Consider the following 16,552-nt stretch of genomic DNA (forward strand, 5'->3'; position numbering starts at 1 on the left):
ATTTGTATACTCCTGTGTGAATTAAGGCAAATGAGGTACAGGTACTGCATTTAGCATAAAGAAATATGCTCAAATCATAACATGGCAAACTGCAGCCCAACAGGCAACAACAGCTGTCAGTGTGTCAGTCTGTATACCTCCAGTTAGAGAAGATGTCTTCTTCTAGATTTAAAACTGAGCCCGTTACAACCTAAAAATCGCAAGTTGCATTGATGCGTTATAGAAATTAGTTCTGTTAAAATGAATCTGCGTTAACACGTTATTATCTTGTTAACTTTGACAGCCTTATTACAGACCTTTTACTTGCCATTCTGTTGCTAGGGCAACAGTTTTGGTCCAAGATAACTTCCTGTCAGCTACCGCATTAACAAACATTGGAACAGGAAATACAAAGGGGCCCATTTAAAATATCTATGTTTTCAAGTTTGAAAAGCTCTATAAGGTTTACCTTTACCTTTCCTACTATATCAAGTCAAAATGTCTGAATAAAGGTCATTTGGTGACCTCACGTAACTCCCAGCCTGGATCCACCCAACTTCAAACTGAACGAGGTCCAATCAGGCAAAATAAATGAAAACTCGTGTGAGGCTGTGCCAGTGGTGTGGAGGAGCTTTAAAACCTCCCAGAACAAATCCCCCAAACTAACAAAAAAATAGGCATGCATCAAATGGGACACTCTACTTTGAAGCAAAAGGGAAATGAGGCCACTATGCTTTGGTTTGTCATGCAGAAGTTAGAAGTCTGCATTTGGCAGTGAGCGAAGCCGTTAAATGCCTCCAACAAATATTTACAAAGCCCCTCTTCATCACCCAGTTCTGGCGCTTTGACACGGCAATGATTATAGGTACAATAACTAATCCCTCATTAATGTTGTGTCCACACTGCGGCGGCTCACTGAGATAAGAAATCAATGTACCTTTGCCTGAGGCGAGAACTCAGAGCTGTCCATCTCCCGTGTTTGAAGAGCACATACTCTCCATATGAAAAGATTGTTAGAGAAGTAAGACATCCTGGACTTATTGATAGTAACTCAATATCCCTAGGACAACATATTAATGCTTTATGAGCAGGGGCTTTGGTTTAAGAGACTGATCTATGCCACATTTCTGCTGGAGAAATCACAGCTGAGGTGATACAATCACGTTAGGTTGGTGTTTGTTAATTCGAGGGTAAGAAAGACAAAGCCCTCTGCACACACGATCCACTGGGACGGAGCCAAAGACTTTAACGGTTCAGAAGAAAATAAACATTTTCTCTCTAATTCTCCCTAAAAACGTTGACAGGGCTTTTTTCTCATTCTTGCAACATTTAATGTTGATTTGAATTACAAATGCACATTGCAAATATGTACTTTACCCGGAGCTCCCTATGGCACCGAGTCGCTCTTTAAAGATTCATAAAGCATTTTCAGAACCCATCTTCCTCCACGTTCAAGCACTCTAACTCCCAATAGAGATGGTAATGTATTGTTCCAAATATTCTCATTGCAAGCTTGTTAGGGAGTTAAAATTACAATCATTGAGGCGTAAAGACGTTTTTACAGTTACAGTCTTTCCAATTTGAGGCCTCAGCAAAAAAAAATTAAATAAAAACTTTAGACTCTGGAAATGCTTAATGTTGCCAGCTCATGTAAGTCCAGTGAAGCACGATAGTAGAGCGGCCATGAATGGAAGTAAAGATAACACCAGCAGGCTGAAATAGCTCTTCAGAGGTCTTCATTCTGTCTTTGGTACACAGCTGGATCATCCTTTTGGACCCCTGTTGTTGCTTTACAGACACATGCGCACATACGGTAAAGCACACACGCTGGGTACGGTTGATCCAACATGGTGACCCGTTGTTATCTTCGCCTCGCCAGCTTTGTTTGCATGGATCATCTGGAAACTCCATTTGTTGTTGGAGACGCATTAAAGGGGGCGAGTCAACAAACTCCAAATGCCCATCCTGACCCGCTGGTGTTGTCTTCCAACAAAAAAGAGCTTCTAAGCCATAAAATGAACAGATGGTGCAAAAAGTTGAATTCTTAACAGTGAAGAATCAATAACCTGTCGGTTACAAAACAGTGAACAGCTCTGAGAACGGAGCCGTGCAGCTCTGGTAGTCGGTAGTGACCAAGAACTGGATCCACCTCTCTGTGGGGGCCGAGGGCTTTTTGCTTTTGTTTGGAACAAAAGGAAAAAACCTTTAACAGTCGAGGATACAAGAATCTAGTATTTATACAAAATGTATTCACCACAGGCTGTCCAGGTGACTTTCTGGTGTCCCTGGCAGTCTTTTCCTCCTCCTGTTAACATTAGAAACGTGGTCATTCTTTTCATTTAATAGCAGCGGGGAGTAATTATGGCCGATTCAAGTGGCTCACCCCACACAGCTATTTGACTTGGGAAGGAATCCACAAAAAGGGACTGCCTGTCTGTCTGTATTCTATTGTATAACCAATTAGAGGTAGGCTGTCGACATGAATTTGGACTATGAGCTCTCAAACTTTGTGCTCAGGAAACCAAAAATGGAATAGGTTTCTGGTTGAGAATGCCCCAAATCTGCCTCTTCTGCTATTTCTTGTATTGATGTTAATCTTTTGTTTGACTTTTCTGGGAGAACTGAAAGACCTCGATCAGCGCAGTCACCACATTTAGAGAAGATATAGGCTGAGCATTGATCATGAATACTCAGATTTAGGATTGTAACGCATTTGATTGTGACTGACCTGAATCAAAATAGTGACATTTCACAACAGAGGCATGAAGATAAATAAATAAATAAGACCACACTGAACCAGGACGTTATCCCAAATGTAGACAAACAGCTGCCCCAAAATAAATAAGATGAAATAGGGTTTTAAAACACCCCAACTTCAGTTCAAACTGTTCTTTCCTTTATTAGCTTTCTGTTTTTTTTATTAACTCTCTGCTACAAGAACTCACTTTATATTATATAAGCAGACTGAATGATAAGTGTTAGACCTTGTGCTGATTATAACGAAATAAATGACACAAATTATGAAAAGGCAAGCCAGTACAAAAGCCTCATTAAAATCAAATACAGTACAGACTAAAAAAACATTTAAGCTAATATACTGTATTGTATACTGTAAAACTAAAGGTAAAAAAAATCATAAAGTATGGAAATACCATTAGAATATTATTGGTTAAGTGTTCAGATCTTTTACTGAAGTAAAAGCAGCAATACCACAGTGTATAAAAATACTTTGTTAAGTAAAAGTCCTGTATTTAAAATGTTACTTAAGTAAAAGTAAAAAGAATTAGCATCAAAATATACATAAAGTACCAAAAGTACTTATTAAGCAGAATAGCCCACTTAATGTATATAATATCTTTGGATTATAATTATTGATGCATTAATGTGATCATCACTTTAATGTAAAGAAAGGGGTAATTTTATTTGCTTATGTCCTTATCTTATTGATTTATACTTATCTTAACCGATAATAATGTATACTTAACGTATTTATTTATACTTATCTTAACCTATAATAATATAAACCTATCTTATTTATTTATACTCATCTTAACCCATAATAACCTATAATTATAGATACAGTACTTTTTTATTTATTTATACATACTTATCTTAACCTATAATAATATATACTTATTTATTTATACTTATCTTAACCTATAATATATACTTATCTTATTTATTTATACTCATCTTAACCTATAATAATATATACTTATCTTATTTATTTATACCTATCTTAACCTATAATGATACTTATTTATCTATACTTATCTGAACCTCTAATTATACATGTTACTTTATATAATGAACCTGAATTTGCAAAGTAACTACTAACTCAAGTTAAATAAATGTAATAAATAAACACCACAGCCCCTACTATGAGTCCCTGTAGTAATATTATAATAGTGTTGTTGTCACTGAATGAACCTGATGTCATCCTGTATTAACCACAGAAGCTCTGACCGTGTAATCAGGCTGGTTAATGTCCTCTCTCCTGCTCAGTCTCTCTCTCTCTTCCTCTTGGCTTGTGTCTCTTCCCAGCAGCAGTCAGCATCTCTCCAGCAGCGGACTCAAGGACTCTAGTGACCAGCTCGACGCGCAACAGAAGGCTCTCTCTCCCTCTCTCTCTGTCTCAAAGTACCGGACCTAACAGCGCGCAGGACAATTTACACTCGCAGTATTACGCATCTTATTACGCATGGCTCTGGGTCTGGTTTTGGCTCTGGCTTTGCGCAAAAGCGCGACTGGAACACCGTCTTGGATGAAACTGATTGGATTTTAAGAAATTAAAAACACTGCAACAACAAACTCAAAAAGACGATTTTTCCTCCCCTACAAGATATTATTCTCCTTGTGCCAATAATGATCTCCACACGCGTTACAGGATTGTCTCTCCTCCTCTCCGTGTGATCATATACAGCTGTACGTGGAGTGTCCGACGCGTTATCTGAAAGCCTCATTTCACACAGAGAGAGATGGATCTGTGGGGAGTTTATCTGTTCCATCTCATAACTTTGGGTAAGTAAACACTTGTCTTTTAAAAAATAAATAAATAATAGTGGCAAATGTTGGAATTATGCGTCTTCAGAAGAAAATAATCCAACCTGCTCTATTACGAGTTGGATTATTCTCATCAAATTAATCTAATTGAAGGACTTTATGGGTCTTTTCTTCCTTTAATCATGTGGGTGCCATGCTGCATATTTATTTTAATACACAATGCAAACATTTTTTTTTTTTGCATGATTTAATTACTTAATAATAATAATTTAAGAACAATATTTTCCTGTCAGAGATCAGCTGGGTTGTACAGTATTGTATATGTGCAAAAAAAATGTGCATACGCGCACGTGCTTAAATGTGTGCACGTGTGCGTCTGAGTGCGTGTGTTTGTGTGTGTGCACATATAAAAACTGCACAACAACGCTCCTTTTTCTTCTATATGGGGTCTGGATTATATTTTTGGCTTCCTATAGTTACTGCAGAAGCCTATACTGTATATCCCATGTCCACATTTTAGATATATTATCAATGTTTGCATCATATTTCATATTCAATAGTTTTCCACCGTTACATAATATCTGTCATATTTACCTGCCATTCAAAGTTTCATACCAGACTTGCTTTATTGTTTAATGTGGTAAAACCCTCTAAAAGTGACCATCCTCAGCAGTACATCAGTCATTGCATTGTCACTGAGCTACCTGCTCTCCATGTAATTGAGCAAATCTGGAATATTGATTTTTGTGGCAACAATCCACAGTCTCCTGAGAAGAGAGCTGCCTGGCGTTGTCTTCGTCACCATACGCAAATGTGTCAATCTCCTGCCTCCATGCACAGTCCTAACTGTAACTAATATAATTATACTCACACTGATGGCCGTGGCAGCCGAAATGATCATTCTCCTTTTTAACTGTCACCAGCTTTCCTGCTTAACAAAAGGCAGCAGGAATATGGATCATATCTTACTCCTTTATGCATTAATATCCTCTTCATTAGAAGAATGAATGGAGTAAGAAATGCAGGATGTGAATGAATACAGTTTGCTTTTTGAATCAGCTTTTCTCTCCGTAATGACGCCTCACATTCATTGGGTATGATTTGGCCGTAATGGCTGATTAGAATAGAAGCAGACGGAGACAGTTGTGTTCTCCAGCCATATGCCTGGAAACAACTCAAGTCTCTGAACTTGTTTTTGCAAAACCTGCATATTTAGATGTATATAATGAATACAGCAGTACTCAGGATGAATTACTGATAAACTGGATGCTGATTCTAGCCGGTTTCGCCATCTGCTCAAATCAATTAGCCGACACCGAACTGCAAAAGGTCAGAAAACTGTTTGGATGACTCAACCTATTTATGTGGCATTCTGGAAAGTTTCTGTGACTTCCAAGGCGACAGAAATCCAATCATCTCACCACATTATCCAGCTACCCCAACTGCTCTGGATACCTGCTAGCCAACACAGAGAAGTCTCAAAACATCACTATTTTCCAGAAAGAGCTCTTAAAGCAAACATCATGAGCCTATTTCTCAGCTGGGAGTTGTGGCCATTAGAGGCCTCGGCATTGTTGGACTATCTCACGGCTTTTGTTGCCCGTCTTTGTTGGGTGAAAATCATGTTGCAACAGTGAAACATTCTCTGTGTAGTTATTGTGCTCAGTATTTACTTTTCGAACACAGGGACAGACGATGTAAAATTATATTTTTCAGAAGCAATGTCAGTTCTATTTTTGCAAATATCCAAGATAGTTTGAGGCCTTGTAGTTAATGCAAATTCATTTTTTTTTCTATTCAAAATGTCATAAGATTCCTAGTAATGAATACTTTTGGGCTGAAGTGATTTTTTTTCAATGAAAAAATGCAAAATATTCTCACAGTTTCTTGTTCTCAAAATGTGACTATTTGCTGCTTTGTGTGTTTAATAACATTGTGAAGTGAATATCTTTTGATTTTGGACTGTTGGTCTGACAAAACAAGATATTTGAAGATGTCAACCTAGGCTCTGGGAAATTGTGATGGACATTTTATAGACTAAACGATGTATCGATTAATTCTGAAAGGTAGGGGACAGATTAATCAATAATGAAAATAATCTTTACTTACACTTATAAGGCAACATATCCTCATACAACGGTTCATATGACATCTTACGAAAAATGTATTCTTAATTTTTCGTACGTTTTCCTACAAATGTCCAGCAACATGTGAAGCACCAGTCAATTTCTGCCCCAGTCATTTCAAAATAAACTTCCATCTTCACAGGAAAGGACTTTGTTAGGTTTAGGCAACAAAACTATTTAGGATTAGGCAACAAAACTACTTATTTCGGATAAGGCAACGAAACTACTTACTTAGGTTTAGGCAACAAAATTACTTACTTAGGTTTAAGCAACAAAACAACTTAGTTAGGTTTAGGGAAAGATCGTGGTTTGAAAATAATTACGGAAGTGACGTTACTTATATACGAAAGTTAAGTGACAAATAAATCAATGTTGACTTCTGGTTTTCACACGGGGTACGAACACCGGTCTTCTGGGCGAAAGTCTGATGTTTATTGACCCACCAATCCACCCCGACCTCCTCCCCTACGCAGCGTTTGCCACTCTTTATATGTCCTTGTTAACATTACATGAATTACACACAATTTCGTGATATATATATATATATACGTATATATATGAATTACAGTGCGTTACATTTTGTAGGTATAGCTATGAACTGTGTACAAGAACAGCCTGTATAAGGACAAAATAATCATGTTCCATCAGTGTAAATAAACCAACATTTCTACACCAAGCTTGGTTTATTAAAACTTGCTCATAACGTATCTGACTCATGTTGGTCTCAGCTGAGACATGAACCTCGAGCAGTGATGATGTTCAGGTCCTGAAGACGACATAAATCTAGCAGAAGGTCAGTTTTATGCATTCAGAGGAGTTCAAATTGAATCACTGTTGTTGCCTACACTGTTATGAAAAATAAAAATGAATCCCAGGCAAGTAGTTGACTGTCCCAAGCTTTGATCTTATCTGTATGATAAATGTGCAGTGGGACTCCCTTTGACAGATCCACACGGAGGCTCGAAATTATATAGAATTAAGCACAATTGTGCAGTGTAAGTCTTTTTTTTTTTTTAGGTTAGATAAGCATTTTCCTGCAGTATTAACTTGAAATGGTGAAAAGGGCACCATAGTCACATCACAACCATTTTATATATCAAGTCCCAATAGTAGCACAAGGTGATTGCATTTAATATTACACAAGTAGTGATCTCCAGTGGCACTCAAACTGGCAGAGGTTGCAGTGAAAAACCAGTAGCAGCTGACAAGAATATGCAAATTGGTCTTAACTCTTCAAATAATTTACATTTTTTCTGATTAAGGCCTGTCATAGCTTTTCAGTTTGTCTTTTAATTTCTCTGTACTTTAACCTCCTTCTTCCTGAATCAGAGCTGCTTTTTAACTGCAACAGCGGCCAGCTTCAGCCTACCATCGAGCTATATTTTTTGATTTAATGGTTTTGACATTGTGGGATATGACCTGTGTCTTTAATGGAGACAGATAAGTACTGCCAAGCATGCTATTACCTAGCATATTGGCTGGCCTCTTGTAGGGGATTTGTCATGAATCTCATTTGAAGCAGGCAGTACCCATGGCGGACATACAGCCCATCACACGCTCACGCTGTCTTCATGTGGGACAGATAGGTCAGTCATTCCAGTCCCAGAGAAATGTGGGCATTATTGGTGAGAGGAGATAGTGTAACCTTGACTATGGGTGTTTCACTAAGACGTTATTACCACTTTAACCCCGTGTATGACCCAAGATGCATTTGAACCTTCATACTCACTGTTGGTCAGCGTTAAATAATTGGTTGTAACTGTTTAGTTCCTAACACATCACAACTAAACCAGATGATTGCACCTTGTATAATTGTTTGTAGGGATGGGGATCGTTAATTTTTATTGGTGGAAAGATGAGACAACAATAAATTCTAAAACAGAACTGGTATTGCTTTTATTGCTTAACTGTGAGTCAAACAACAAGAATTACATTTGCCTAGCCTTTGACCGCTTTGCACGTTCAGCCATCCTGGCAACCAAGTGACCAAATGAAAGATAAAGCGAACGAGGGCGTGAGGCAATTCAATTCTTCTTTGATTAGTTCAGTGTTTCTCGAAGTGTGTGACCAGAGGCATGACCTGGGGGAAAATGTGATGTGGAATTAATGTTTTGACGTAGGAATCTTTTTCACGGCGGAACAGTAAACAAATCGGCTATACCAATGGTGTTAATTCAGACAGATAGTCTTTAGGTTTACAGAATGGACAGATATTTGACAGCGACAAAAAGAAAAACAGACGATGCTTCGGAGACGAACAAGACAACGTGCTCAGCCGACAGTAATAAAAAAAAAAATATGACGAAGTAGGGCTGCGTCAAATAGTTCGAAGCTTCATTCATGACGTTGACATTCAAATTATTATTAATAACTTACAGAAACATTACTTTTCACCATTCTTCCCCTCTCTCTCTCCGACTCTGTCATTAATTGCCTCAGTCCTCAGTCCAAAAGTCAAAATTTATTAAAAAAAAGAAAGATGTAATCACTTCCAAAATTCACAACATGTTTTTATCAAACTAAATATTCTGCTTCAGTCCATATTTGTTGGCATTTAGCCTTTCAAAAACAACATTTTCACTGCGGTCAAAAACTGTTTACTCTCCCGCACGCACCTGTATTAACGGGGCGGTCCAGCAGCAATCTAACATCACCATAAATTACATATATTACATATACTGTATATAATCACAACAACCTCACTCTGGCTTTAAAACTGAGCCCACTACAAACTTAAAATGGCAAATTGCGTTAAAGAAATTAGAGAGAAAAAAATAATTTGCGTTTAGTATTGCGTTAACTTTGACAGCCCTGCCTAAAACACATCTTTGGCATTTCTTGTAAAGTGTCTGCCGACATATAAGCTAACATCCGTCAATATATCCGTCCAGCTGATATTGACTAAGCTCTAATAACTGGGTTAATCTTAAGTTTGTGCTTCGATATAAAAAGGGTTTAAAGTGTGAATCTTTAAGTACAATCATACACTTTAGTAAAACAGGTGAGGAAACAAAGGAAACATTTTATGGATTCTAGCATAAATAATAGCTGCAGTAATGAGTTAATGCATCTGTCCTAATGGACATAAAACACTATAAAAAGGATACGAGTTTTCCATCTAAACCCTATCAATATATGTGAGTAACATTCACTCGCTGGCAGAGCTGAGGGTTAAAAGCTTTAGAGACAGAATGGCTGTTACACTTTTCCTGTGGGCTGCCTCTGTTCTCCAGCCACTGTCAGGGCCCTTAAAAATGCCTTTGTCTTTAACTAGTGAGGGTTTTAAAATCTGCTGCTGAGCTGGCACATAGCCATTCATCGGATGTCAGTCAGTCTGATGGCTCTGGCCTTTAATGGTGACAGTATTCAATTTCTTACACAATCATCAGCCTATAATATTAAATTGTAATAACTTCAAACAGTACATAAAGTTTGGAGTAAAATCGTCTCACAGCTGAAAAAGTCTGAGGCGAGCAGTGACATTGTCGTCCTGCTGGGGGAGGGGTTGAAGCCAAAGACGTGCCATTGATTTGTCGTGATGAATGTGGGTGAAAAATAAATGAGTCTGAGTTTAAAGCCCTAATCCATTATTGTAGTCGAGTGCCTCCAGTTATACCACTGTTAACTCATTACTGAATGTGTTTACATTATGAGATTCATGGGACTGAAGGCACTCTCTGTTGGGACAAAATGACCAACAACAAGTAATGGGGAGACAGAATACGACTCCTGTCTATTTTACATTTATATTTCATGTCTTAAGAGGCTTAGTGGCTTAGTATGCCAATAAAAATAGGACAGATTCTAATTTGGAGTTACAATAGATGGTAGAAGCTGTAAAAACCTTATTGTCTATCCATTCATATTATTACATTTCCATCCTCATTTCCAACTGTCTTCATGTTGGCAAATATTTTGAAAAATATAAACAAAATCTGGCCCTTTAAGTGCTTAAGCAGTTTTATTATCATATTTTCACAAACCAGTTATGTATCATTTGTTTCTGATTTTAATTATGAGAACATCTTTCTCAAGTGTATTGACGTTTTATTAGGTACTTAAAGCTACAATAGCAAATCAAATTACTACGTGTAAGTGTCACGATCAGTGTTGGAAATTAGCTTTTTTGTCCACCTGCCACTGTGGCAAAATCTACCAGCCACTCAAAAGATTACCATTGTTTTTTTGGCTGGTGAGTGAAGCAAATCTAGCAGCCACTTGCATATTTTACTGGCATTTGGCTGGTGGCTGGTGTTAATTTCCAACCCTGGTCACGATTGCAGTGATGAACCCACATATCATTAACACCCAACTCTGCAGTTCCCCTCAGTTCTACAGAATATTAGGTGTTTTTCAAGTCATTGATTTGGTTTCTTGGCCAAATATACTTACTCCCTTAGGCCTTTAAATTCCCTAAGGAACATAGGCCATCGATGAAACCCCTCCATTTTCTCCGGTCTTGTGCCCTCCGATCTAGTTGTTGCCATGACAGCCCTTCCTTCTTCATGTCCTGTTCTGTGGTTCTTCTCCAGGTGGTTCTAGGACGTCCTCTCTTCCTCTTTCCTTGTGGGTTCCATGTTAGAGCTTTCTTTGTGATCGATTTATTTTGTCTTCTGAGTGTGTGACCTATCCACCTCCATTTTCTCCTCTTGATTTGAATTTCTATCGTTTCCTGCTTGGTGCGTTCCCATAGGTTGGCGTTTGAGATGATGTTGGCCAGTAGATTCCCAAGAGCCGTCGGAGGCAGCGGTTAATGAATGTCTGTAATTTGTTCAGTATGTTGGTGGTTGTCTTCCATGTTTCGGATCCGTAGAGTACAATGGATTTGACATTTGAATTAAAGATTTGTAGTTTGGTCTTGCGTAATAGGATTTTTGTTTTCCAGATTTTGTTTAAGATGTTGAATGTTGTCCTTGCTTTTCCAATTCTGGCTTTGACATCCTCCTCCGTACCTCCGTCCACAGTAACTATGCTCCCAAGGTAAAGCTGGCTACTTCCTCTAGCTGGTTTTGATCCATGATTATTGGTGTGTTGTTCTTGTTGTTGATTCTCATTAACTTGGTTTTTGATGAGTCGATTTTTTCCTTTCATGTTCCTTTTCCTCTAAATGTCTTTAAACATAGATTAGGTATAGAAATAAAGACATAAGCACTGTATAATTGTAATGACAATACTGTAAGTTATTGGAAAATGTTTTAATAAGAAAATAACCCTATATACTGCATCATCAATTGTAAACTGAACCCCTCGCTGCACTGTTGCAAGCTTCGTTGTTATATTTGTGTTTTATTTGTGTATGCATAAAAGCAATAAAGACTAAAGTGACAAAAAAAAAAGAGTGTTTAAACATAAGTAAACACTCAGACGCAGTGTTTGGTTTAAAGCACAACGCTTCTTGCTACTTTATTAGATTAAGTCAGGATCATGAAACAGCAACCACCGGCAAAGGTCTTGGCAAGAAAAACCCCACTGTGGTTAAAGTTGGAGGAACAATCGAGCTCATGGCGCGATGCCTTGTTTTCGGAGAAAAACTTGATACTTTGTGGTTGTGAATCGATCTTCCCAGTAGTACATTTTGTTTTGTTTGATTTAAATGTTTTCTGTGAAGTGCTGAGAAAGCAGTTAGTTTCCCCTTTAGTCTACTGGTGGCATTATTCGACGAAATGTTGTGGGTTCAGTGAAATAAAACACACTGGCTGTAGAAAGATGATGCTGTTCAGTTCCTTGGGAGATGCCTCAGGATTAAGTCCATTAAACATCTGGGATGGACATGCTATACTATATATTATCAATTACATGCAGTATCTACTTTCACCCAACCCCCTTCCCCCTTTCCTTTTGGCTGTCACAACACAACATTACCCTCAATTATCATGTTTCTGGTCAGCGTCCGAGATCTCAGGTCTGATTCTCTGCTAAATATAAGACTCTATTATACTGTTCAGAAGTGAGACAGGAAGAAATAAACTGACTGTCAGCTGAAAGAAAAAAAAACACCAGTGGTCATTATCTGAACTCAAGTGACAGTGATATATTCACAGAATGGGTTTCCTTTCACCTGCATAACACACTGGGGATAAAACTGCCGGTGATCACAAAGTTTAGAGCTAGAAGGTGAAAATGACACCAGTACTTGCGTAAGTAGGGCTCCTGATCAGACTAAAAGCAGCGTCTCTCCCTCTCCATTAGGAGACTCAGAAAATGGCTCTTAGGTTATAGACATACAGTGGCCTCTAAGGGCCAAACAGAGGCTCATTAACTCGGAGCCTGTCGGTGGTTATCCAGAGAGCACGACTGTTCCAGACAAGTAGGCACAGCCCCATTGTGACACAATTTCAAAACGGAGGGCTTAAGCTCAACTTCCTGCCATCCTGTTGTATTTCTGGGACACTGCTCTATTTGCGGTGAGTGAAGCTTCATTAAGATAGATGGAAGCAAATTTTTGGAAGAGCACATGCGACAAAGATCCAAGGACATATTTTCCGCTCTCCCTCCTCTAGTTAGCAGAGTGTGAAATTAGTATTTTCATTGCACACGAGGCATATACACTACGGCCACTGAGTGGGCATAACTTATTTTACTCAAATGTTTTATTTTTTCGGGGGACAAACAACGGTGTGACATCAGCAACAAGCTGGAAACAACACTGCAGCTTTCTAGGCATTGCTGAGATTCAGACGTAATCCTCTTAAAAATGATAAGATGGGCAGATGTGGACTTTTTTTAATATGTAAATAATAAAGGTGGTCGGTTCACCTGTGTATCATGATTTTTTTTTACGATTTTAAAATAGATTTTTTAATGCCAGAATCGATATATTTGCTTCATTTGAGTCTATGCAGAGGTAGAAGGAAGTTATCGCTTTAGTTGTTGTAGTCTGAGTAACGAGACGTCATATCCGCTCCGTAGCCGTCAACCAAAACAAACCGCAGCGAGCCAAAACGAGAAAGTTGAAAACAGTGGAGGGTCTGCGTCGATACGACCTGCACCCTCGCATTTTAAATCCAACTTGGTAAACACAACACATACAGTAAAATATGGAAACACTTTGGGTTTCACACATTACCAGGAAAAGCAGAGCTAGACATCACGGCTAAAGCTGCCGCTAACTCTGTCATGGACAGGAAACGTTATCGTATTTTGTTGTAATGTGCGGTCAAGCCGGCGTCACTCTCATCTCCGATGTCAAATCAGCCGACGCTACAACTGTAAAGCACCCATATACTGACATTTATGTTAAATGAATTCAAACGGCCCCGATGGAGCTGACCATGGATGTATAAAGAAAACGGAGCTGACGGGAGAGCTAGCGACGGACTTGGCAAAGTCAGCGGAAGTACCCATGTGTGATTACGTCCGGTTTTCAAAATAAGATGTTGACAAAGGGAACTGTATATACAAAACATATATATGGAAATAAGATTGATGGATTATATTCACCAGAAGTATAAAACATCACATGCCCCTTATAAATTAAAAAGAAAATACCACTGATTTGTGAGAGAAATGTCTTTATCCTTAAAAATGTTGGGGTGCTGGAATTCTTTTTTAAAAATAATTCCTGACAATGACTGATATATTTGACAACGGTGCTCTCTCTTACTCCGGTGCAATAACCTTCAGTCAATGTTGAACTTCTTTTTGATTAATATAGTGAGTTTTTCTGTTTCCTCTTTGACTTGCTGGCATTAATAACCAGCGAAGTGACTTTTTAATGAACCACTCATCGGTCCGGTTATTTTCTCTCCAAACAGGAATGACAGCTGCTGATATTCATTCCCCCTTTTCCGCTTTCCAATTCTCCTGCGGTAAAGAGCTACTGTATCACACAGTGGTCAGCTTGTACAGCAGTATATCCTACGCACTATTTACTGCTTAAATAAAAGTACGAAAAGATTGTCTCTCACTTTAACTTATTCTTGCCGTAAACATTGACACTTAATGTTTCCCCGTAAGTTTTCAAATATGTCAAAGCGGAGTTAGCCAACAACTGAAAAACAGTGTGATAAAAGTTTATAAACCAACTTCAGAGCCAGAAAAGGAGCTTAGACAAGGATGTTTGCAAATGATGGATGCAGCATCCTTGTATCATTGTGGTCCCAACACAGGTTTTATGACAGGCAGGATGAATGAGCTCACTAACTGAGCGTTTTGATATCTGTAGTTGTGCATACCTACTATATGCTGTATTATTGCTATTATTTGATTAGAATAAGTGCAACCTCAAACCTTGTAGTATTTAATTACCGTTTCATTGTTTGTTTACATGCACAGGCAAGTGAATTACACGGCAGTACAGCCAGCAAATGGAATAGTTTCTTATCAGCGTTCCCAGACTAGACCATATACCAGCAGAGCTATGGCACCGAGCAGTTTTTCACTGAAATTAATTCGGCATCTTTATGCCTAGGAGGAGCTCTTCAGTTAATCAAATCAGTGAAATCAGTTTGTGGCCTCATCCTGGCCACAATAAAAAGAAATGACTGGAAATGCTTGTTTGCACGATATAAATTGAATTATTGTCTACACCGAGAAATAGTATTAGAAAAAGAAACAATATAACCTTGCAGCAATTCATGGACCCTCTCAAGCAATGTGTCCTCGCTCTAAACCATGTCACCCTTACTATGTCTCAGGGAGTAGAGCGGGTCCCTGGGTGCTTCACGGCAGCCCACTGCTCCTAAATGCTAAGGATGGGTTAAATGCAGGTGTCCAATTTCATGTATGTACCTGTATGTTCATATTTTTTAGTATTATTGTTACTACTCTACAGCTTTCTAGGAGAAGAGACATTGGATTTCATTTCAGTGGAAATTATAATAAAGCTCCCTGAGGTGATAAAAATATGTAAAAACACTGCAGATGTTGCCAAGCATATTTCATTATTTAAAAAAAAAAAAAAATCAACCACAAGCGTTTGTGGTAGTGACCGCACCATAAAAATATACAATTCAAGGAACTTTTATTAATACTGATAACAGTCCAGTGCTTCATCATCTGTGGTTAAAACCACAAACACTTGCGGTTAATTTCTTCTGACTACATGTTCGTTTTGCAGTTCTATTTGTCATATATTTTTTTATTATTCTTATTCATATTCCAAATATGTGGTATACTAGCTTTTAGATTAGCACTAACAAGAAGGTTCTGGGTTAAAATCCTGGTCTCGGAGTTTGCACGTTTCCTCACACAATCCAAAAACATGCAGGACACGTGTACTGGAAACAAAACCTCCCCAGGTACGAATGCAAATATGCATTCTACTGTATGTATGAGCTCCGTGATGAATGCCGACCCATCCAGGGTGCTTCTCTGCTCGCACAGAATTAAGTGGGTAGAAGACGATATATGGATGTCTATACTTGCAAGTGGAATGCTATTAGTTTGGTCTGTGTGAAGATGTAGATGTATATTGACATGAAAAGGAGAGCAATCCCTTGACTAAATATCTCAAATATAATAGTTTGAGTGAAGCTGCCCACAAGCAAACTAACACTCACAAATCTCAAGTGTTCACTTTAACAGGCTCAAGTCTGAAAGGGTTTAAACATGTCTATCCATATGAGACTCATGTGGCATTACACCACATGTGGTCTTTAAGGTTTTTTACAGTGAGTAACCTCCGGGTCTGAAAAGTGAAGCCAATGCTGAAGAGCCTTAAACCTGCATTCTTTCTAACAGCCAGCAGGGGGCGACTCATCTGGTTGCAAAAAAAAAGTCTGATTGTAAAGGAGTCTATGAGAAAATTAGCCTACTTCTCACTTGATTTATTACCTCAGAAAACATTGTAAACATGAGTATATTCATTGTTTTTTCAATACAGCATGATGTCAATCTAGTAAATTATGGTTTATGAGTCAAATAGACCATAAAAAAGCAGGGTATGCTTTAGGGAGTGGCTACCTTATGATTGACAGGCCGCTACCACGGCGTTGTCCAGTCTG

General features: G+C 38.4%; 1 protein-coding gene and 1 long non-coding RNA gene across 2 annotated transcripts in view; one reads left to right on the plus strand and one right to left on the minus strand.

Annotated features, from left to right (window-relative positions):
• LOC141775704 (uncharacterized) overlaps window positions 1-16,552 on the minus strand; it is a 102,461-nt gene that overhangs the window by 21,651 nt on the left and 64,258 nt on the right. The window lies entirely within an intron of this gene.
• gfra4b (GDNF family receptor alpha 4b) overlaps window positions 3,969-16,552 on the plus strand; it is a 60,637-nt gene continuing 48,053 nt past the window's right edge. The window contains exon 1 of the mRNA XM_074649301.1: window positions 3,969-4,500. Coding sequence (XP_074505402.1) covers window positions 4,458-4,500 — 43 coding nt within the window. The 5' untranslated portion in view covers window positions 3,969-4,457. The remainder of the gene's footprint in view (window positions 4,501-16,552) is intronic.

Source organism: Sebastes fasciatus, chromosome 10 (assembly GCF_043250625.1).
Source record: "Sebastes fasciatus isolate fSebFas1 chromosome 10, fSebFas1.pri, whole genome shotgun sequence".
Lineage (NCBI taxonomy): Eukaryota > Metazoa > Chordata > Actinopteri > Perciformes > Sebastidae > Sebastes > Sebastes fasciatus.